Raw genomic sequence first — 23,694 nt, forward strand, 5'->3', positions numbered from 1 at the left:
GTTCCGTTGTTGCGTGTAGTTACGTTGTTGCGTCTAGTTACGTTGCTGCGTGTAGTTCCGTTGCTGCGTGTAGTTCCGTTGTTGCGTGTAGTTACGTTGTTGCGTGTAGTTCCGTTGCTGCGTGTAGTTCTGTTGTTGCGTGTAGTTCCGTTGTTGCGTGTAGTTCCGTTGCTGCGTGTAGTTACGTTGTTGCGTGTAGTTCCGTTGCTGCGTGTAGTTCCGTTGTTGCGTGTAGTTCCGTCGCTGCGTGTAGTTCCGTTGTTGCGTGTAGTTACGTCGCTGCGTGTAGTTCCGTTGTTGCGTGTAGTTACGTCGCTGCGTGTAGTTCCGTTGTTGCGTGTAGTTACATTGTTGCGTGTAGTTCCGTTGTTGCGTGTAGTTACGTTGTTGCGTCTAGTTACATTGTTGCGTGTAGTTCCGTTGTTGCGTGTAGTTCCGTTGCTGCGTGTAGTTCTGTTGTTGCGTGTAGTTACGTTGCTGCGTGTAGTTCCGTTGCTGCGTGTAGTTCCGTTGTTGCGTGTAGTTACGTCGCTGCGTGTAGTTCCGTTGTTGCGTGTAGTTCCATTGTTGCGTGTAGTTAGATTGTTGCGTCTAGTTACATTGTTGCGTGTAGTTACGTCGCTGCATGTAGTTCCGTTGTTGCGTGTAGTTACATTGTTGCGTGTAGTTCTGTTGTTGCGTCGTTACATTGTTGCGTGTAGTTCCGTTGTGTGTAGTTCCGTTGTTGCGTCGTTACATTGTTGCGTGTAGTTCCGTTGTTGCGTGTAGTTCCGCTGCTGCGTGTAGTTCCGTCGCTGCGTGTAGTTCCGTTGTTGCGTGTAGTTACGTTGCTGAGTTTAGTTACGTTGTTGCGTGTAGTTACGTTGCTGAGTTTAGTTACGTTGTTGCGTGTAGTTTCGCCGTTGCGTGTAGTTACGTCGTTGCGTGTAGTTTCGCCGTTGCGTGTAATTACGTTGTTGCGTGTAGTTCCGTCATTGCGTGTAGTTGCGTTGTTACATACTAGTAAACTAATAACTGGGGTTTAGTGATGGTTCCCATTTAAAGGAACAGTACTTGTATTAAAAAGACGCAAGATGAAATCTGAATGAAAACAGTGATTTATTGAACACGTTTATGTCTATAATGTAAATTCTAAGTATCCCAAACGTTGCCTTCAGGTACCCTCGTTCACCTTAGCACAAGTTATTGATTACATGACTTCATAAAAGATTCCAAAAAGAAACAGTCAACGAAAAACAAAAAGGCACGAGACGGAATCAAAAGAGGAAAAGTTCCACATTCTGAGAAACACTGAAGTCCATCAGCGAGGGGAGAGTCCTCCTTTTCACGAGCAGAACCTGAACGCATCACAAAGTATGTCCATGATTGAGGATCTTTTCCTTGACCGATAAAAAGGAGACCGGGGGGGGGGGGGGGGCAAAGTCATTCATCATTCTTGTCTCCTCCCTCTGCTACCTCAACTCCTTCCTCCTCACCAACCTCATCATGGACCACATATCCTTCCTCCTCCTCCTCCTCCTCCTCCACCTCAAAGCCCTCCTCCTCTTCCTGGTTTCCCTCCATCTTTTCCTCCTCTATGGCTGCCGTTGTTGTTGTTGTTGCTGCTTCATCGAGGTTGCCCGCCTCTTGCCTCGTCTCCTCTTCAGCCGTCTCCTTCACCTCCTCTTCCTTCACCTCCTCCTCCTTCACCTCCTCCTCCTTCACCTCCTCCTCCTTCACCTCCTCCATCTGTCCATCCGCCGCCTCGCTGGTCGACGCGTCCATCACCATGGAGTCCTCTGGGTCCTGGTCGTCATGACTACCGGTGAACGGGTTCTCTCCCTGAAAGGGATGAAGAACGTTAGAAAGCCTGTGACAGTGAACGCACCACGAGGTAGCTCTAAAGCCCAGGGCAGTGAACGCACCACGAGGTAGCTCTAAAGCCCAGGGCAGTGAACGCACCTTGAGGTAGCTCTAAAGCCCAGGGCAGTGAACGCACCACGAGGTAGCTCTAAAGCCCAGGGCAGTGAACGCACCACGAGGTAGCTCTAAAGCCCAGGGCAGTGAACGCACCTGAGGTAGCTCTAAAGCCCAGGGCAGTGAACGCACCACGAGGTAGCTCTAAAGCCCAGGGCAGTGAACGCACCTTGAGGTAGCTCTAAAGCCCAGGGCAGTGAACGCACCACGAGGTAGCTCTAAAGCCCAGGGCAGTGAACGCACCACGAGGTAGCTCTAAAGCCCAGGGCAGTGAACGCACCTTGAGGTAGCTCTAAAGCCCAGGGCAGTGAACGCACCTTGAGGTGGCTCTAAAGCCCAGGGCAGTGAACGCACCACGAGGTAGCTCTAAAGCCCAGGGCAGTGAACGCACCTTGAGGTAGCTCTAAAGCCCAGGGCAGTGAACGCATCACGAGGTAGCTCTAAAGCCCAGGGCAGTGAACGCACCACGAGGTAGCTCTAAAGCCCAGGGCAGTGAACGCACCTTGAGGTAGCTCTAAAGCCCAGGGCAGTGAACGCACCACGAGGTAGCTCTAAAGCCCAGGGCAGTGAACGCACCTTGAGGTAGCTCTAATGCCCAGGGCAGTGAACGCACCTTGAGGTAGCTCTAAAGCCCAGGGCAGTGAACGCACCACGAGGTAGCTCTAAAGCCCAGGGCAGTGAACGCACCACGAGGTAGCTCTAAAGCCCAGGGCAGTGAACGCACCACGAGGTAGCTCTAAAGCCCAGGGCAGTGAACGCACCTTGAGGTAGCTCTAAAGCCCAGGGCAGTGAACGCACCACTAGGTAGCTCTAAAGCCCAGGGCAGTGAACGCACCACAAGGTAGCTCAAAAGCCCAGGGCAGTGAACGCACCACGAGGTAGCTCTAAAGCCCAGGGCAGTGAACGCACCTTGAGGTAGCTCTAAAGCCCAGGGCAGTGAATGCACCTTGAGGTAGCTCTAAAGCCCAGAGCAGTGAACGCACCACAAGGTAGCTCTAAAGCCCAGGGCAGTGAACGCACCACGAGGTAGCTCTAAAGCCCAGGGCAGTGAACGCACCTTGAGGTAGCTCTAAAGCCCAGGGCAGTGAACGCACCACGAGGTAGCTCTAAAGCCCAGGGCAGTGAACGCACCACGAGGTAGCTCTAAAGCCCAGGGCAGTGAACGCACCACGAGGTAGCTCTAAAGCCCAGGGCAGTGAACGCACCTTGAGGTAGCTCTCCAGCTTCTTGCCGATCAGCTTGTGGTTGAGGATGCTGCGCGCTACGGACAGACTGGCCCTCTTGGACTGCTCCATCATGCCCTGAGGAGACGACACATGAAGCATCTTCTGTGTGCGGTGACGTCTTGAGGCTAAGCCCCGCCCCCCGCATACCTTCCTGTTGTAGTTGTGGTCCGGAGACTTCAGGTGCTTCTGGATCAGGTGCGGCTGCATCGGGATGAACAGGTCACACGCAGCACAGTGAGCGGCCTCCACCTTCCTCAGGAAGTGCTCCATGCCCAGCTCTGAGGAGAGGGGGAGGAGAGAGAGAGGGGGGAGAGAGCGAGAGGGTGGGTGAGAGAGAGAGAGGGTGGATGAGAGAGAGAGGGTGGGTATGAGAGAGAGAGGGTGGCAGGGTGTCTACAGGAATAAACCAGTGAAATTTAAGACTTTAAGACTTTTTAAGACCACGTCGAAATAAAATTTAAGACCCAACTTACGATGGAAATATACATTAATCTAAATAAACTAATTCAAAGTAAACACACTGATGTCTGTTTAAAATTAACAGTATGGTGTAATGCAAAAGGATAACACAAATGTCATTGCTGTTGTAAATTATATTTATTAATACATTTTCAGAACATTTAAGTCCCATGAACAAATGCTTATATCAAGTAAATATATTTTAAAAATACATGTCTCTATGTGATGGATGTTTGTGCACAGGTTCATGTCTCCTCCTGAGCTTTTGTGAATATACTAGGAAAACAATCCTTTTCAAACTGTATTAATATAAAAACTTCCAGTTGACATTTGGTCCATTCTCCTGGAAAAAAGAAAGAAAAAAGGCAGACATTAGCCAAACAACAGTCACCACATCTCTTATGACACCACTTCAGATTAATGTCAGACTGGATCAATATGAATGAATACTATTTTTACAAATGAAGCAACGCGAGCCATCCCTTGAGCCTAGTGAACACTATGTAGACATATTGACAGGTAAACACCACTCTACTACCATTCTAAAACTATTTTTAATTAGTCTAATTAATGTGTAGTGCGCCTATGCATAGCTGTTATTAACTTGACACACGAGTAAAGCTTAACTATATGAAACACATACTCGTATACAAGAGGTTAGTTAATACATATATTTATGTTAGACTTACTTTGAGGTGCTGAAGTAGGTCCTGGTGTCATGGCCCATGAGCTCCACAGGATCCTGACTGGACCGGGTCATGTCACCAAGAGCGCACATGAAGTCCAGCTGTCTGATCGTGGTGGTCTGGTCCAGAGTCTCGTGGAACAGAATGAAGAACGCGCCGCAGCGTTGGTCTTCGGTGATGAGCTCTTTGTTGCACGGCGCTGGATTTCCTCCGGTGACCTCCAGCGTTGTAGCGTTGACGTTGTTGCCGGCGGCGGAGCAGGAGCTAGCGGCGGAGCAGCAGCTAGCCCCGCGGGCTGCTGGCGGCCTTCGCTAGTCTCTGTGCTTCTTGCTCTGCTCGTGAGATTCCACCGCTGGAAAGTCTCCCGACACAACGCAGCTTCAGAAGCATTTCACCCACCGTGACCAGAAACACTCGTTCTTTTCAAGCCGTTGTTGAACTTGCACCCCCCCCCCCATGTTTTCTAAAGTAGCCGATGCTTCACGTTGTCGGGGATTGATGGGACCGAATACGCGGGGCCCCTTTAAGAGAAGGGGCGTGGCCCCGGTGACACCAGAGACGCCGCAGAGCAACCGGAGCAAAATACGGACCTGGCGGAACAGAATGCCTCATATTCGTAATGACATGACACCCAACAAACTTAAGACCAATCCAATCTGAATTTAAGACTTTTTAAGGCCTTATTTTTAGGAAAAGCAATTTAAGACTTTTTAAGGACCCGCGGACACCCTGGGGTGGATGAGAGAGAGAGGGGGGTGAGAGAGAGAGGGTGGATGAGAGAGAGAGAGAGGGTGGATGAGAGAGAGGGGGGGGTGAGGGAGAGGGTGGATGAGAGAGAGAGGGGGGTGAGAGAGAGAGAGAGAGAGAGAGAGAGGTGAGAGAGAGAGAGGGTGGATGAGAGAGACGGGTGAGAGAGAGAGGTGAGAGAGAGAGGGGTGAGAGAGAGGAGAGGGTGGATGAGAGAGGGTGGGTGTGAGAGAGAGAGGGGGGGTGAGAGAGAGGGTGGGTGTGAGAGAGAGAGAGGGTGGATGAGAGAGAGAGGGTGGATGAGAGAGAGGGGTGGGAGAGGTGGATGAGAGAGAGGGTGGATGAGAGAGAGGTGTGAGAGAGAGAGGTGTGAGAGAGAGGGGTGGATGAGAGAGGGGGGTGAGAGGGAGAGGGTGGATGAGAGAGAGAGGGTGAGAGAGGGAGAGGGTGGATGAGAGAGAGAGAGGGTGGATGAGAGGGAGAGGGTGTGAGAGAGAGAGGGGGGTGAGAGAGAGAGGGGGGTGAGAGAGAGGAGAGGTGGATGAGAGAGAGGGGGGGGTGAGGGAGAGGGTGGATGAGAGAGAGAGGGTGGATGAGAGAGAGAGGGTGGGTGAGAGAGAGAGAGGGTGGATGAGAGAGAGAGGGTGGATGAGAGAGAGAGGGTGGGTGAGAGAGAGGGAGAGGGTGGATGAGAGAGAGAGGGTGGGTGTGTGAGAGAGAGAGAGAGAGGGTGGATGAGAGAGAGGGGGATGAGAGACTCTCACCCCTGGTGAGGTCCTGCTCCTTGTACACTTGGCAGATGGCGGCGCTGTGGTTCTCCAGCTGTCCGACTCGCTGCTCTGTCTTCTTGAACTTGTTCTGCAGATACTCCTAAACAACAACAACGTCTTCACTGCAGCTCAAAGGCTGTTCACCCCCCCCCCCCCCCCCCACACACACACACACCCTCCTACCTGCAGGAAGTCGGTGGTGGGCGTGGTCAGCTGGCCACAGAGGAACTTGAAGTGGTCCTTGTGGAAGCGGCTCTCCAGGTGAACCTCCATCTCGTCTTTGTAGAAGGAACGAAACTTACAGACGGAGCAGGCGAACATCACCCTGCAGGAAGACACACACACACATATAATATATATATATACATACATACACACACACACACGGTTACACATGTACTTCTTTCTCTTGTATGACTCCAGACCAGCAGGTGGCTAAATGAAGCGCTCCCTGTGGTGAAGGTCATGAGGTCAACAAGCTGCTGAAGAGGAAACTTCTTCTAGCAGTGTTGACCCTCACAGTATTTTTCCAAGTATGTATTCTGGTGTATTCGTACAATAGGCCACACCTCTCCAGGAAGCCCCTCCTTTTCCTCATCTTTGGGTGCTTGTCCTGACTTTGGGGCGGCGTCCGTTTGTCCTGAGGACTCCTCTTGTCCTCCTGTTGTTGTTGTTGTTCTGGTGGTGGAGGCGAGTCTGAGTACAGGAGGTTAGAGGTGAGGGTGGAGGTGAGGGTGGTGTTGAGGGTGGAGGTGAGACACTCACCGTGACCTCCATCAGCCTCGGTGTTCGTCTCCTGAAGACAAATCATTATTATTAATGATGATTATATTAAAAACACTTCAAGATGCTTCTGTGTGCAGCGGAGGTGGTGGAGGTTGTTGTTGTGATGTAGCAAAAGGTCATTAACTTCAGACTTCAGCGTGAACAGATCTACTCACCGGCTTCTCTTCCCCGTCAGCACCGTTCTTCTCCGTTTGCTCTGTTTAGAAACAACAACATTAAAGCTGCTCAGCGGTGCTCGCTCGTCTGTGCCACTAGGGGGCGCTGGCGGGACGTGAACATGTGAAGAGGTTCCTATGACGTGTTTGTTTCTTCATGTCCATGAGGGCCTCGCCTGGAGCCTCAGGACTATGTCTGAAGGGATCAGCTTAAGGGAAGTGTTCATCTTCAAAGCCTCAAGGCCTTTAGATCAACTATAAGGCCTTTAGATCGGCCTCAAAGCCTTTAGATCGACGATAAGGCCTTTAGATCGGCTATAAGGCCTTTAGATCGGCCTCAAAGCCTTTAGATCGACGATAAGGCCTTTAGATCGGCCTCAAAGCCTTTAGATCGACGATAAGGCCTTTAGATCGGCGATAAGGCCTTTAGATCGGCCTCAAAGCCTTTAGATCGGCTATAAGGCCTTTAGATCGGCCTCAAGGCCTTTAGATCGGCTATAAGGCCTTTAGATCGGCCTCAAAGCCTTTAGATCGACTATAAGGCCTTTAGATCGACTATAAGGCCTTTAGATCGACGATAAGGCCTTTAGATCGGCCTCAAAGCCTTTAGATCGACCATAAGGCCTTTAGATCGGCTATAAGGCCTTTAGATCGACGATAAGGCCTTTAGATCGGCCTCAAAGCCTTTAGATCGGCCTCAAAGCCTTTAGATCGACTATAAGGCCTTTAGATCGACTATAAGGCCTTTAGATCGGCTTAAATCTGTAAATGTATAACGTCAACAAATGACAAATTCAAGCCAAAAACACCAAACTTTGGCAAATGATTGCAGCGCCCCCTAGTGGTCCAATCATACGAGATTGTGTGTGCAGGATGCAGTGTGCACATGTGCTGCAAAAACAAGACACACACACACCTGGCGTGGCGTCGGCCTCGGCGCCCTCCGTGCGGTTCACCTTGGACTCGGGCTCGTCGGCGGCCGTGAGCGTCTGCTTCCTCTTCTTCTGGACGTCGCGCGGTGGCTTCACCTGCTGCACCGGCACACATCAGACCACAGCGCCACCTACAGGCCACACCACCACACGCAGAGCTCCGGCTGCTACACTCATCGGTTATCAAGAGGAGACCGCAGAGACATCACTCCACCTCTGGGAGGGCGGGCCCTGTCCTAGGGGGGGGGGGGGGGGGTCCTTGAGAACTCTGGGACCCCGTTACATACGAGCCGGCCAGGTGACCACAGGATCAGTCTGAGGAGCTCTGGCTGGAGGTACTTACTTTGTTGAGGGGTCTCTTGCGGCCCCGCTGGCGGCCGGCCTGCGGACCCCCTCCAAAGTGCCTCTCGGGGAAGTCGTGGGGCCCTCGGGTGGGGCCCTGTTGGAAGCCCCCTGTCTCGGGGTACATGCGGTTGGACAGGAGGGATGGGAGCTTTCCTCTACCAGCTCCCGGGGAGCGGCCGCGGTGGGACTGGCCCCGCCCGCCTCCACCTCCTAGAGGAGTGGGGTCGGACCGGCGGCTTCCAAAGCCTCCGCCTCCGGCTCCTCGGGCCCCGGCACCGCCCCCCCTTCGGGGGGCCCGTTGGCCGGCTCCGGGCCAGCCTCCGCCTCCAGAGCCTCTCTCCTGGCCACTGTTGAAGGACTCCCTCATATTCGGGCGCATTTTAGCGACTCCATAGGAGGAGGAGGGGCTGTCAAAGCCTCCTCCTGCGCCCCCGAGCCCAACGCCCCCTCCGAAGCCGGAGCCTCCTCGCTGACTCAGCAGCATGTCGTCCTCGCGGCCATCGCCGTAGCCATAGCTACCGCCGCCAGATCTGTAGAGATCTCGGGAGGAGGCGAGCGCGGAAGAGGAGCGCGAGTCGAAGGACTCGTAGTGGTCGTACCTGCGGGGGAGGAGGGAGAGGGTTGGTACAGACCGGCAGTCGGGTTTGGGATCGCTCCCCCCGCTGCTCCTCGCACCACAAGAGGAGACCGTGGTGAAACACAGCAACGCTCTGAGCTACAGACGCTGGAGCTGAGGCCAGACTGATGCTGCACGCTGAAGGAGACGCAGACCGGCCTCCTGGAGGAGACGGCCTACACATGGAGGTGTGGGGACAGATGAGACAAGGAGGTGAGATGGACCGGGGGGGGGGGGGGGGGGGGGGGTCATGCATGGTCACCACATCTGAGGTGTTTAAAGGACAACTTCCTCTTCCCAGCAATCAGACAAAGCAGCCTGATGGGCTTCATTAAAGAACAGCAGAAGCTTGTTTACGTTAGCTTGTTTACGTCATCATAGAGCAGCAGCGCTACGCTGCCATGAGCTCATGTTTCAGGCCGTTAGCATCGAGGAGATTCAGAAACGAGACCCGAAGTTACTACTGGAGCAGCTGAGGGAGGTGTGCTATGTAGCATGAGGCATGTATAATGTAGCATGACATGTAACATGAAGCGTGATATATGTAACATGTAGCATGAGGCATGTAGCATGCATCCTGTATCATGAGGCATGTAGCATGCCTCCTGTAGCATGAGGCATATAGCATGCATCCTGTAGCATGAGGCATGTAGCATGCATCCTGTAGCATGAGGCATGTAGCATGCCTCCTGTAGCATGAGGCATGTAGCATGAGGCATGTAGCATGCCTCCTGTAGCATGAGGCATATAGCATGCCTCCTGTAGCATGAGGCATATAGCATGCCTCCTGTAGCATGAGGCATGTAGCATGCATCCTGTAGCATGAGGCATGTAGCATGAGGCATGTAGAATGCCTACTGTAGCATGAGGCATGTAGCATGAGGCATGTAGCGTGCCTCCTGTAGCATGAGGCATGTAGCATGCCTCCTGTAGCATGAGGCATGTAGCATGAGGCATGTAGCATGCCTCCTGTAGCATGAGGCATGTAGCATGAGGCATGTAGAATGCCTCCTGTAGCATGAGGCATGTAGCATGAGGCATGTAGCATGCCTCCTGTAGCATGAGGCATGTAGCATGAGGCATGTAGCATGCCTCCTGTAGCATGAGGCATGTAGCATGCCTCCTGTAGCATGAGGCATGTAGCATGAGGCATATAGCATGCTCCAGAAGCATGAATCATGAGGCATGTAGAATGCCTCCTGTAGCATGAGGCATGTAGCATGAGGCATGTAGCATGCCTCCTGTAGCATGAGGCATGTCTCCTGTAGCATGAGGCATGTAGCATGCCTCCTGTAGCATGAGGCATGTAGCATGCCTCCTGTAGCATGCCTCCTGTAGCATGAGGCATGTCTCCTGTAGCATGAGGCATGTAGCATGCCTCCTGTAGCATGTAGCATGCCTCCTGTAGCATGAGGCATGTAGCATGCCTCCTGTAGCATGCCTCCTGTAGCATGTAGCATGCCTCCTGTAGCATGCCTCCTGTAGCATGAGGCATGTAGCATGCCTCCTGTAGCATGTAGCATGCCTCCTGTAGCATGAGGCATGTAGCATGAGGCATGTAGCATGCCTCCTGTAGCATGCCTCCTGTAGCATGTAGCATGCCTCCTGTAGCATGCCTCTGGCATGTAGCATGCCTCCTGTAGCATGAGGCATGTAGCATGCCTCCTGTAGCATGAGGCATGTAGCATGCCTCCTGTAGCATGCCTCCTGTAGCATGTAGCATGCCTCCTGTAGCATGCCTCCTGTAGCATGCCTCCTGTAGCATGTAGCATGCCTCCTGTAGCATGCCTCCTGTAGCATGAGGCATGTAGCATGCCTCCTGTAGAGCGGGGGGCTACCTGTCGGGCCGGGCCCCCTTCAGCCCCCCCTCCAGCTGGGTCAGCATGTCCAGCCTCTGGTTGATCTTCGCGATGACGACGTCTGCATTGGTGCCGGGGGACGAGAACAGGGAGGCTGCAGAGAGCCCTCTCTTCATGTGGCCTCCTGCTCCTGCTCCTCCTGCACCTGGAACACATGAAGTACATGGTAGGAGTATAGAGTGTATTAGTACATGAAGGAGTAAGTGTGTATTAGTACATGGAGGAGTATAGAGTGTGTATTAGTACATGGAGGAGTATAGAGTGTGTATTAGTACATGGGAGGAGTATAGAGTGTGTATTAGTACATGGGAGGAGTATAGAGTGTGTATTAGTACATGGGAGGAGTATAGAGTGTGTATTAGTACATGGGAGGAGTATAGAGTGTGTATTAGTACATGGGAGGAGTATAGAGTGTGTATTAGTACATGGTGGAGTATAGAGTGTGTATTAGTACATGGGAGGAGTATAGAGTGTGTATTAGTACATGGTAGGAGTATAGAGTGTGTATTAGTACATGGGAGGAGTATAGAGTGTGTATTAGTACATGGGAGGAGTATAGAGTGTGTATTAGTACATGGGAGGAGTATAGAGTGTGTATTAGTACATGGGAGGAGTATAGAGTGTGTATTAGTACATGGTAGGAGTATAGAGTGTGTATTAGTACATGGTAGGAGTATAGAGTGTGTATTAGTACATGGGAGGAGTATAGAGTGTGTATTAGTACATGGTGGAGTATAGAGTGTGTATTAGTACATGGTAGGAGTATAGAGTGTGTATTAGTACATGGTAGGAGTATAGAGTGTGTATTAGTACATGGTAGGAGTATAGAGTGTGTATTAGTACATGGTAGGAGTATAGAGTGTGTATTAGTACATGGTAGGAGTATAGAGTGTGTATTAGTACATGGTGGAGTATAGAGTGTGTATTAGTACATGGTAGGAGTATAGAGTGTGTATTAGTACATGGTAGGAGTATAGAGTGTGTATTAGTACATGGTAGGAGTATAGAGTGTGTATTAGTACATGGTAGGAGTATAGAGTGTGTATTAGTACATGGTAGGAGTATAGAGTGTGTATTAGTACATGGTAGGAGTATAGAGTGTGTATTAGTACATGGTAGGAGTATAGAGTGTGTATTAGTACATGGTAGGAGTATAGAGTGTGTATTAGTACATGGTAGGAGTATAGAGTGTGTATTAGTACATGGTAGGAGTATAGAGTGTGTATTAGTACATGGTAGGAGTATAGAGTGTGTATTAGTACATGGTAGGAGTATAGAGTGTGTATTAGTACATGGTAGGAGTATAGAGTGTGTATTAGTACATGGTAGGAGTATAGAGTGTGTATTAGTACATGGTAGGAGTATAGAGTGTGTATTAGTACATGGTAGGAGTATAGAGTGTGTATTAGTACATGGTAGGAGTATAGAGTGTGTATTAGTACATGGTAGGAGTATAGAGTGTGTATTAGTACATGGTAGGAGTATAGAGTGTGTATTAGTACATGGTAGGAGTATAGAGTGTGTATTAGTACATGGTAGGAGTATAGAGTGTGTATTAGTACATGGTAGGAGTATAGAGTGTGTATTAGTACATGGTAGGAGTATAGAGTGTGTATTAGTACATGGTAGGAGTATAGAGTGTGTATTAGTACATGGTAGGAGGATAGAGTGTGTATTAGTACATGGTAGGAGTATAGAGTGTGTATTAGTACATGGTAGGAGTATAGAGTGTGTATTAGTACATGGTAGGAGTATAGAGTGTGTATAGTACATGGTAGGAGTATAGAGTGTGTATTAGTACATGGTAGGAGTATAGAGTGTGTATTAGTACATGGTAGGAGTATAGAGTGTGTATTAGTACATGGTAGGAGTATAGAGTGTGTATTAGTACATGGTAGGAGTATATAGTGTGTATTAGTACATGGTAGGAGGATATAGTGTGTATTAGTACATGGTAGGAGTATAGAGTGTGTATTAGTACATGGTAGGAGTATAGAGTGTGTATTAGTACATGGTAGGAGTATAGAGTGTGTATTAGTACATGGTAGGAGTATAGAGTGTGTATTAGTACATGGTAGGAGTATAGAGTGTGTATTAGTACATGGTAGGAGTATAGAGTGTGTATTAGTACATGGTAGGAGTATAGAGTGTGTATTAGTACATGGTAGGAGTATAGAGTGTGTATTAGTACATGGTAGGAGTATAGAGTGTGTATTAGTACATGGTAGGAGTATAGAGTGTGTATTAGTACATGGTAGGAGTATAGAGTGTGTATTAGTACATGGTAGGAGTATAGAGTGTGTTAGTACATGGGAGTAGAGTGTATTAGTACATGGTGGAGTATAGAGTGTGTATTAGTACATGGTGGAGTATAGAGTGTGTATTAGTACATGGTAGGAGTATAGAGTGTGTATTAGTACATGGTGGAGTATAGAGTGTGTATTAGTACATGGTGGAGTATAGAGTGTATTAGTACATGGTATGAATCATAATGTAATCAGATCTGGTTCTGGAGGTTTCTAAAGTCCTGATGATTAGAACCTGGTTCTGGAGGTTTCTAAAGTCCTGATGATTAGAACCTGGTTCTGGAGGTTTCTAAAGTCCTGATGATTAGAACCTGGTTCTGGAGGTTTCTAAAATCCTGATGATTAGAACCTGGTTCTGGAGGTTTCTAAAGTCCTGATGATTAGAACCTGGTTCTGGAGGTTTCTAAAGTCCTGATGATTAGAACCTGGTTCTGGAGGTTTCTAAAGTCCTGATGATTAGAACCTGGTTCTGGAGGTTTCTAAAGTCCTGATGATTAGAACCTGGTTCTGGAGGTTTCTAAAGTCCTGATGATTAGAACCTGGTTCTGGAGGTTTCTAATCCTGATGATTAGAACCTGGTTCTGGAGGTTTCTAAAGTCCTGATGATTAGAACCTGGTTCTGGAGGTTTCTAAAGTCCTGATGATTAGAACCTGGTTCTGGAGGTTTCTAAAGTCCTGATGATTAGAACCTGGTTCTGGAGGTTTCTTGGAGATTCAAACCTCGAAGTATTTCTCCATTTCAACAGATTGCTAATTGAGTCGTTAGCATCGTTAGCATAGCATCATCCCGGTGGCTCAGCCTTGATTACGTTACGTGAAGCTAACCGGCTGAAGGGCTATCAGCGGTTCTTCCCGTCTGTCCAGACGTTCCTTCAGTAACTAAAGTAATTACATTATTTCCCACACACAGCAGCGGAGACCTTAAAACAAGCTAACGTTGTCTAGCAGCAGCTAGCGCGTCTTTGTTAGCGGCTAACGCATCTTCGTTAGCTAGCTGTGTTTTCCCGGTAACAGGACCTCGTGAACGAGGCGCGTGCAGCACTGGGTAAGGTGTCCGGTACCTGAACCGTAGCTCCTGCCGTCCATGGTGCCGCGCCGGTCGTCCGCTCTGAACGGGTCTCGATAGCTCCGGAACCGCGAGCAGCTCCTTCAGGTCCTTCAGAGACAGTGTCACGTGACCCCCTGGGTCGTGACGTCACTACCCAGCGAGCTCGCCAACACATATACGGCTAACTATTTATATATATATTTAGGCAATATTTAACTAAATATTTCCAAGCAATGTTTAAAAACATATATATTGGAGTAATGTTAGAAATATATATTATTCACAAAAATCAAACCAATGTTATAAAATCTAAATCAAAACGATGTTTACATTTTCTTTAAATCAAAACGATGTTTACATTTAAAAACTGAAAGCAATGTAAAAAAAAAGAGGAAAAGTTTAAATTAAAAATTCAAAGCAAAGTAAAAAAATATCCCACCGAGTTTGAAGAAAGAAAAGAAACAAGGGATCTAACTTGGCTTTGGGTTCATATTCAATGTTTTTGTGAACTAGAAGAATAAATGACGTCATCGGTTCTGATCAGAATGTTCTGGAGTGAGACGGGCAGCGTCTGACGGCTCTGGAGGGAAATAGTTTTTAAAACATGTTGTTTAGGTCCATCCGTCACACAATAAGATGAAGTCTGTTGACAACCGTGAATGTAATGTTTAAGGATTAAAGAAGTGATGAAAAATATTTTCCTTTAATCGAGTAACTTAGCAAACGTCCTTTAGTTAGTTTATAATAACCCTTCAGGGGGAAAAAAAGGGAAGAAACCTGCAGGAGAGAACAGAGGAGGATCCCTCTCCAGGATGGACAGAACAATAGATGTCATGTGACCAGAAGGACAGATTTAGAGTTAAAATACATTCAATGAATGTGACAGAGTGTATGAATAGTTCATAGTAGGCATATTCCACGATGGAGACCTCCACGATCCATCAGGCAGATGGCGGTGGGGAGGAGGAGTGGGCGGAGTCTCAACAGTGGGCGGAGTCTCAACAGGACAGTGGCGTAGTCAGGAGCAGGAATTCCACGACCCAGACCTCGATGATCCATCAGGCAGATAGGATCTATGTCGTCTCATAGGGTCCGATGACCCCATGAGACGTGAAGTCACAAGGACTCCGGGGAGAAAGCAGAGTTAGTAACGTGTGATGGAGAGATGAACATTCATCCTTAAGGAGAGAGAGAGGAGAGAGGAGCTCAGTGTATCCTAAACGTCCATAAGGAGAGAGGAGAGAGGAGAGGAGAGAGGAGCTCAGTGTATCCTAAACGTCCATAAGGAGAGAGGAGAGAGGAGCGAGGAGCTCAGTGCATCCTAAACGTCCATAAGGAGAGAGGAGAGAGGAGCTCAGTGTATCCTAAGTGTCCATAAGGAGAGAGGAGAGGAGAGAGGAGCTCAGTGTATCCTAAACGTCCATAAGGAGAGAGGAGAGAGGAGCTCAGTGTATCCTAAGTGTCCATAAGGAGAGAGGAGAGGAGAGAGGAGCTCAGTGTATCCTAAGTGTCCATAAGGAGAGAGGAGAGGAGAGAGGAGCTCAGTGTATCCTAAGCGTCCATAAGGAGAGGAGAGAGGAGAGGAGCTCAGTGTATCCTAAGTGTCCATAAGGAGAGAGGAGAGGAGAGAGGAGCTTAGTGTATCCTAAACGTCCATAAGGAGAGAGGAGAGGAGAGAGGAGCTCAGTGTATCCTAAGTGTCCATAAGGAGAGAGGAGAGGAGAGAGGAGCTTAGTGTATCCTAAACGTCCATAAGGAGAGAGGAGAGGAGGAGCTCAGTGTATCCTAACATCCATAAGGAGAGAGAGAGAGGAGCTCAGTGTATCCTAAGCGTCCATAAGGAGAGAGGAGAGGAGAGAGGAGCTCAGTGTATCCTGAACATCCATAAGGAGAGGAGAGAGGAGCTCAGTGTATCCTAAGCGTCCTTAAGGAGAGAGGAGAGAGGAGCTCAGTGTATCCTAAACGTCCTTAAGGAGAGAGGAGAGAGGAGCTCAGTGTATCCTAAGCGTCCATAAGGAGAGAGGAGAGGAGCTCAGTGTATCCTAAGCGTCCATAAGGAGAGAGGAGAGGAGCTCAGTGTATCCTAAGCGTCCTTAAGGAGAGAGGAGAGGAGCTCAGTGTATCCTAAGCGTCATTAAGGAGAGAGGAGAGGAGCTCAGTGTATCCTAAGCGTCCATAAGGAGAGAGGAGAGAGGAGCTCAGTGTATCCTAAGCGTCCATAAGGAGAAAGGAGAGAGGAGCTCAGTGTATCCTAAGCGTCCCTAAGGAGAGAGGAGAGGAGCTCAGTGCATCCTAAGCGTCCATAAGGAGAGAGGAGAGAGGAGCTCAGTGTATCCTAAGCGTCCCTAAGGAGAGAGGAGAGGAGCTCAGTGCATCCTAAGCGTCCATAAGGAGAGAGGAGAGGAGCTCAGTGTATCCTAAGCGTCCCTAAGGAGAGAGGAGAGAGGAGCTCAGTGTATCCTAAGCGTCCCTAAGGAGAGAGGAGAGGAGCTCAGTGTATCCTAAGCGTCCCTAAGGAGAGAGGAGAGGAGCTCAGTGCATCCTAAGCGTCCCCCAGCCTCTCAGCCTATAGCAGCGTCTCCAGGTGAACCTGGTTCAGGTGAACCTGGTTCAGGTGTCACTATCAGCTGTCAGAGAGGAAAGGCTTCAGTCTCCATGAGGGGGCGGAGCCTCCCGGACTGAAGGTGAAGCTGGTTCCATAGAAGAGGAGCTTGATACCTGAAGGCTCTGGCTCCCATTCTACTTTTTAAGACTCTACACAGTAAAATCCACAGTGTTAAATATGCAGTGTCAAAGTCCATTGACTCTTTCAGAGTTATTTCAACACCAGCTTGAGTAAGATGCCCCCTGGTGTTGGTGTTCATTTACGGAGTTAAAACAGCGGTGTCAGAAGTACTCTGAGAAGCCACGCCCCTCTCCTCGCCTCATTTCTAACGGCTCTCACGGATTTTTCTCAGCGCGCTTTTCCTAAAGTCGACCGACTGCGGTAAGTGTCTTTTAGTCACTTATTAAAGACAGTATTTTGGCATTTCAACAGGGGCAAACATTTAGAATACCTTAATAATGTTGGCTCGCCTTATTCCAGCTGTCTTTGCATTTTAAAATGACAAATTACAATGGATTAACATGACCGAGTTGGGAACTAGCTTATATGTGTGGTCAACGTTCAACAAATTAAGACTAACAAGCTCATGTTAGTTAACTCAAACTCAACAGCACGACGAGCTGTTAATACAGTGTGGAGGGGTGATTATTTTGTAGTCTTTATGAAACTACTAGCTACTCAAGTACTTAAGTTAGCTAGCTACTGATATTGTATTCTTGCAGCCGCACGGTCGACTTTAAGAGGACATTTGAATCGGTTACATTTATCTATTTTATGCAGTCATCTGTTGATTTAAGTTAGCTGATCTCAGGTCTGCTGAAACTCGCAGCCACGCCTCCATTTGACTCGTTCAGAACAACATGACTCAAGCTAAAGCACGAGGGAAGCATTGAAGCTAACGGCGCAGTGCGGTCGTCCTGCGCTGAGAGCCAGAGGAGCAGGACGTGTTTACTGGGCTCGATCACACCAGACGCGCCTCTCAAAAACGCGTCGCCCGCTAAACCATTGATTCCCTATGGTACGGCGAGACTTTCATTTTTTAAATATCTTGAACCCAAAATTAACGGTTGGTTGCGCACGCAGGTCCGTTCCACAGGTGCACTGCGCTGTTCTGCCCGGCGTTTTTGGTGCGGCTGCGTCTTTTAGAGTCGCGTCTGGTGTGATCGAGCCCTAAAACGGCTGCTGCTTTCCGCTGTAACGTCAACAAGCTAACGGTGTGCGCGGGGTGTAACTACAGAGACTTTAACTGACCAATGTGCTGCTACTCTTTACAGGGGCCATGCTACTGAAGGCGAAACTCGGGGGTGTCCAAACATTTGGCCGAATAACGGAACCAACTCTGAGGGAGTTTTTGGCTGCAGGTAAGACATTTCACAAAGACTTAAGTTGTAATAGTAATATAATGTTGCTATTTAAAATTGATATACTGGAATATCCAGAAGGTTATGCTACATTTAAAGTCCTCTGTTTTTTAAATTGTATTATGTGTGTTTGTGTATATTAATTCACGTTGTCTATGTTTCTTCTTCCCTAACCCCATAACTATTGATGCACAATGTAAGACACTATTAGTGGTAACATTATTGATTATTTTCTAGATGTAATAGTTATATTTTTAAGTGTTTCCTAAAGCCTAAAAGTACATCCTCAAAAGTTATTTTACTCCCAACCTAAATATATTCAGTGTACTGTGATATAAATGCTAAAATCAAGAAAAGTAACCTTTTGGGATTTAAAAAAAAAGGCTAATAAATGTATCAAATTGGTTGGGGATCAATTTAATCTTCAAGCATTTTATTTCACTTGTGTTTTTTTATTAAAGCCTTTATTTTAAAGGTAATAATACAAATTCAACAAGTATTTTTGAGTAATAAACTAATGTTCCATATCTAATGACCTTTATGATTCTAGCATTTGCAAAGTTTGGTGTGCCAGCCATAACCGAAGGGGTGAAAGTTGTTGACGGTACGGGAACTGAGTTGGATGACGATGTGTTTGAGGACGTAGTGAAGGATCCATCAACTGGGGCGCTAACCATCAAATATGACACAGGTTTGTTACATTTGTAATGCATATTATTTAATGGGTAAGTGAGTCGTTTGTCACGTGAAGCTAAGTTGTTCAATGGATAAAGGGAAACATTTGTGGGTAGTGTGCATTTAATGTTTTTAATCTCCCTCTTTCTTCTTCAATCATGGCTATAATCTGTCTCCGGTGCTCCTGGGAGCAGTCACAACCATCAGCCCTGGATTCCTCAGACTCGCAGGATACAATGATCCTTTCTGAAAGCCCTTCTGGAAGACGCCAGAGGCTAAGCAGGTGAGAGTTGACGCACAAACACCAATAATTTAGTTGTGACATTGAAATCTGTTCCTGATTAATATTGCATAATTGAGATTTTACATTACATGGTGACATTGTTGAAGTTGTTTATTTATTTCCAGCATTTAAAGCTGTGGAATTGTGGCTTCAAAGCATCTGGAAACTCAAATCCACAAGAGCCTTCTAATCATATCATTTAGGGTCTCTTGTACATAAGATGGCATCTCAAAGTATAACAAAATAGCGTTATCAAAAAACTACCGTATTTTCCGCACGAAAAGGCGCACTTAAAAGCCTTTAATTTTCTCAAAAAACAACAGTTCGCCTTATAATCCGGAGCGCCTTGTATATGGATTAATTCTGTTTGTGTTTACTGACCTCGAAGCGATTTTGTGTGGTTCACGGCGCGCTGTCAACATGTTTTAGTACGACTTCGGTAAACTCCAAAGCCGCACCGCTTGCAGCATCACGGCTACCGCAGTTAGGAGCGTCGCGGAGTAATACTGCAAAAACCAGATCACTGAAAAGAAGATCCGGTCAGAGCACGTCACCAACATGGACACAGTTCCCTCACCTCTGATACCCCGTGAACCGCACCGTGGAGGAAACAGGGACCAGAACGATGTCACCCTTCACTGTAGTTCTCGCTATGTTGTGAGTGTATTGTGTTGTATTTTACGTGTTATAACTGAACAATGTTGAGAGTTATTGTGAACACGTTTCATAAAATTTGACTGGCTGACTGTTTTGTTTCGCTTAATGCGCCTTATAGTCCGGTGCGCTATATACATGAAAAAAGATGGAAAATAGACCATTCATTGACAGTGCGCCTTATAATCCAGTGCGCCCTATAGTGCGGAAAATACGGTAATTTTAAATAATGAATGCTTACTAATGTACAGAATGGAATGTACAGAAGTCCCTAATTTTTCTTTTTGTGGATTTGGTTCTCCTAGTGACTTCAAGTCAACTATGAATTATAATGGATATACTCCTAACAGTTTTTCTTTGTGTTTAAATTTGTGGAATCCATTCTTACCAAGAAATCTGGTGGGGAACTGATAATAAATGAATACAACCAAACCAAGTCCTTGATGGATGAAAGCAGAAGTAAAATGGTGAACATTCTAGCAGCTGACATAACAGAGAAAAATGGGTAATTTACTAATTGTTTTTAGTTGTTCTCAATCTGTCATTAAATTCTGGAAATATGACTAAAAAAAGAATGTCTTATTTAATCTTGCAGTACATCACCACCCAGAGAGTTTTATTTATTTAAATGGTTTATTTAATAAGGGACAGTGCACATTGATAAAAACATTGCAGTAAATGTGCCAGAGTTAGCCAAGAGGCTATTTTTCATCTGTAGTCCCAATGTTGCTGATGTTAAGAACAAACCTAAAAACATAAGATTGCAAATACAATCTACAGATAAAGCAAATAAAATAGGGGAGAACAATGTTAAAATGGACAGAATAAAAACATAATGTCAGAGATACAACATAAAAGCTTACAGACTAAATGTGACATATAACTGCAAACAGGTGAACGACAAGAGAAGACAGGTGGAGTAAACGACCGACCAGCAAGTCAAGACATACAGAGACCGGACAACAGACAGACAACAACTGACAGACAGAAAGAATGAAAGTCCAACCTGGATAGATGGAGGAGGTAGTTACAGTCTAGTGCTGACGGAGCTGGGTAGTAAAGTACCATTTCTTTGTTTCTGCTTTAAAAGAGTTGAATGATTGTAGCTCTCTGATAGATCCTGGAATGTAGTTCCAGTGAACTGCTGCTTGTACTGAGAAAGCAGCATGACTGAAAGCTCTTTTCCTGAGAGGGACGATACAATCCCCTCTCGCTGCTCCTCTCGTGAGCCGATATCCAGTTTGTGTGGTGACAAATTGTTTGAGAGGAGGAGAGGTCAATCCATGTATGATTTTGTACATCAGACAGACGTGCACATATTTAATCAAGTTATCCCAACTAAGCAAGTTGTATTTTTTTAGAATAGGACAGTGATGAGACAGAACTTTTTTTTAATCAAGAGTTTTGAGTGTACGCTTGTATAATGACTGTAATGGTTTGAGCGTAGTGGCACTAGCATGTGACCAGGTTGTTAAACAGTAGGTGATATGGGAAATAACCATTGAATGCATGAATGTTTTAGCTGCCTCTGTTGACATGTAGTTGCGCGAGAATCGGAAATTGGATAGATTGAATTTTACCCGATTACAAACTTTTTTCACCTGTGATTTGAAAGACAGATTTGAATCAAAAAGTACTCCCAGGTACTTGTATTCAGATACAACCTTTAGCCTCTGTTGAAGGAAATGTATGCCAAATGTATCGTGGCCTTATTCCCCTTCCTCAGTGACCCTTATTCCAAGAATGGCTATGTGAGTAAAACACAGTGATGATTGTGGTTGTGTGAGATGCTGTATTGAAACGTGTATAATTCTTCCAGAGCATGATGTTACATTTTAAATGTTACTAATGAAATGTCTGTTTTGTTTTCCTTTTATCCTCCCAGGAGCATTATTATGATGGTCAGAGTGGGACTGGGTACCTCGCCTGGAGGATTAAAACTATTCAGAGATGCACTGCTAAAGACAGACGATCAGCATTTGGAGGTAATTCTGTACTAATACTGGAGGAATGCATGTAGAATCAGTGATTGCCTTTTATTGCATATTTTTTTCCAGTCAACAATAAATGATAGATTTTTCTTAAAATGTATGTCAAATCTAAGTTACCTAAATTGTTTTCAATATGCACATGGTTGTGATCTGTATTTATCACACAATATTTTTTAGATGGTGTTTAATCAGCCAAAGGACCATCTGGTGATGACATGTCTGGAGGACCAACTGTCAGACGAGAGTCCGAGTTTCTTCCAGAGACTGTCCCGAGCGACGATGAATGTAAAGAAGCCATCTCATTGATGAAATATTCTGCTGATGAGGACACACTCAAGAAAAAGATGAAACTGACATTTGTCTATCGCCGCAACATGATCCTTGACCCCCAGCAGTCAAGGGACATCCTGTCCGACTTTCCGCGTTTTAAAGATGTCAAAGTCTTGGTAAATATCTGACATTTTAGATGAACAGGAAATAGGCATTGACACTAACAACAACTAACAATTACGTTTGGCAGATTATGAAATCCTGACACTGTCCCCCAACATCCCTACACTAGGTTGAACAGGATTTCGTTCTGATGTTTGGAGAGGATACATCAGACAAGCTTCTGGAGAAGTGGCCAACCACATTTAAGAAAAAGATCATCAAACAATGCAGAAAGCTTGAGGAACACCTTCTGGCAGCTGATCCTTCTGAGGATGGCACTGAAGTGGATGTGGACTTTGGTAAGCCGTTTTTTGTTGTTTTGCATTAAGACTAGAAATATATCAACATGTGTAAACTATTTATTATTAACATATGTAAAGCTGATTTGAGATATTAATATAAGATAACATGGTGTATACTGAAGAAACCTCAAAAGCACTAACGGCTATTTTTTTGACATTGCAGATATACTGATGTGTGTTAACAACAAAACTGTTACAGGTTGGGACGGGGACCTGTCCTCGCTTCTACTGTTGCTGCACCTGATTCCACCTTCTGCTCAGGGTCGGAAGAAACCAGGAAAGGTGTCTGCATCCCAAGCAGAGAAGCATCTTGTGGTATTCAAGAAGGTTATTCATTTTTCTAATTTTAAAATCCCACCACTGATAATTTACATTTCTTACTATAGTGCCCAATACTGATAAGCTTTAAAAACGTTACACTGACATTAGCCAAAAAGCATCAAAGTTGTAAGGGGATGTATTGGGAGTCTTTCAGCAAGGGAAGATTAACTTTAGGTCCAGGAACGATGGTGACACTTCATGAGCTAAAAGAGGGTTCAGAGATTGCTTTCAAACTTGGAGCTGGATCATCTCCCAGTGTGTTTTCTGCGAAGTGGATAAAACATGGTACAGAGTACCGCCCCAACTTCATTATCTGTACTGAGGTAGCCTGTGTTTAGTAAGATAAGGACTATTGTTGTTAAAGATGACTGTGTATTACTCTGTGTAAACTTGCTGGAAACCATGTGTTTTGATCAGCATTACCATGCCTTTAAGGTTAGGCTGCATCCTGACAGGCTTGTCAAGGTATTGCACATAAATGACCTGTTATATAATAAACCATTTGATCTTCAAATGCAGTACGGCATGGCAGACTCCTCCTTGTACATTGTCCTTTCTTGCCATTTTATGCAGATCTAAGGTCAATGTTTTGTATTGTTGCCCTGCACAATAAAGAAATGTGAAATGCATCATGTTGTGGTAACTATTTTGTTATTGTTAATTTGTTGTTTAAAAAAAACTAACTTGAAAACGAATTTGATGTAATTTTACTCCAAAGAGTACATTCATTTAGAAAATGCCAGTGTCAATGGATGTTAGAATTGTACACAGTCAGTGTTGTGTTTTCACTGTAATAGAGTAAATTATCAACACAGTAGTGTGTAACATCAACACTGACCAGAGTTATTTGACCTAGTGTTAACTTTTTACAACTCAATACAGTGTTAATGAAGACCAGGACAGAGAGGAGTCCTCTATCAGGACTAAGGTCTAACAAGACCAGTACAGAGAGGAGTCCTCTATCAGCACTAGGGTCTAACTAGACCAGTACAGAGAGGAGTCCTCTATCAGGACTAAGGTCTAACAAGACCAGTACAGAGAGGAGTCCTCTATCAGCACTAAGGTCTAACTAGACCAGTACAGAGAGGAGTCCTCTATCAGGACTAAGGTCTAACAAGACCAGTACAGAGATGAGTCCTCTATCAGGACTAAGGTCTAACTAGACCAGTACAGAGATGA

The 23,694-nt window shown here is 46.4% G+C and overlaps 1 protein-coding gene and 2 long non-coding RNA genes across 8 annotated transcripts; 1 reads left to right on the top strand and 2 right to left on the bottom strand.

Moving 5' to 3' along the window:
- Window positions 1-1,079: 1,079 nt before the first annotated feature.
- On the bottom strand, window positions 1,080-10,678 carry LOC130190430 (A-kinase anchor protein 8-like). Of its 5 annotated transcripts, none has more exons than XM_056409844.1 (12): window positions 10,517-10,678; window positions 8,061-8,661; window positions 7,702-7,816; window positions 6,786-6,826; window positions 6,610-6,640; window positions 6,402-6,540; window positions 6,028-6,169; window positions 5,839-5,944; window positions 3,330-3,460; window positions 3,162-3,257; window positions 1,705-1,821; window positions 1,080-1,674 (listed from the first exon to the last, which is right to left on the bottom strand). In XM_056409844.1, the coding sequence occupies exons 1-12, from the start codon at window positions 10,651-10,653 to the stop codon at window positions 1,423-1,425; spliced, it is 1,908 nt and encodes a 635-aa protein (XP_056265819.1). In that variant the 5' UTR covers window positions 10,654-10,678; the 3' UTR covers window positions 1,080-1,422. The 5 variants fall into 5 exon arrangements, with proteins under 5 accessions (XP_056265819.1, XP_056265818.1, XP_056265816.1 ...); XM_056409843.1 differs by having other exon boundaries at window positions 1,080-1,659; window positions 1,690-1,821; XM_056409841.1 differs by having other exon boundaries at window positions 1,080-1,821; window positions 7,702-7,813.
- LOC130190435 (uncharacterized) lies at window positions 3,761-5,123 on the bottom strand. The gene is made up of 2 exons (XR_008830962.1): window positions 4,331-5,123; window positions 3,761-3,984 (listed from the first exon to the last, which is right to left on the bottom strand). It is a non-coding gene; the product is annotated as an uncharacterized LOC130190435 (long non-coding RNA).
- A 6,214-nt stretch (window positions 10,679-16,892) lies between the features above and the next one.
- On the top strand, window positions 16,893-23,144 carry LOC130190111 (uncharacterized). Of its 2 annotated transcripts, none has more exons than XR_008830907.1 (8): window positions 16,893-17,514; window positions 17,771-17,857; window positions 18,408-18,548; window positions 18,727-18,815; window positions 21,355-21,454; window positions 21,638-21,906; window positions 22,023-22,191; window positions 22,394-23,144. It is a non-coding gene; the product is annotated as an uncharacterized LOC130190111 (long non-coding RNA). The 2 variants fall into 2 exon arrangements; XR_008830908.1 differs by having other exon boundaries at window positions 22,358-22,407.
- Window positions 23,145-23,694: the final 550 nt, after the last annotated feature.

The sequence above is a fragment of the Pseudoliparis swirei genome, chromosome 24, assembly GCF_029220125.1.
Source record: "Pseudoliparis swirei isolate HS2019 ecotype Mariana Trench chromosome 24, NWPU_hadal_v1, whole genome shotgun sequence".
In the NCBI taxonomy this organism is placed as follows: Eukaryota; Metazoa; Chordata; class Actinopteri; order Perciformes; family Liparidae; genus Pseudoliparis; species Pseudoliparis swirei.

Excerpts from the sequence above, each read along its gene's own strand:
- LOC130190430 (XM_056409840.1), bottom strand. The coding sequence starts at position 10,653 with ATGAAGAGAGGGCTCTCTGCAGCCTCCCTGTTCTCGTCCCCCGGCACC. Across the intron at positions 7,817-8,060 it reads GCAAGAGACCCCTCAACAAA|CAGGTGAAGCCACCGCGCGA; the intron begins GTAAGTACCTCC and ends GTGCCGGTGCAG. Across the intron at positions 6,641-6,785 it reads CTGACGGGGAAGAGAAGCCG|GAGACGAACACCGAGGCTGA; the intron begins GTGAGTAGATCT and ends ATTTGTCTTCAG.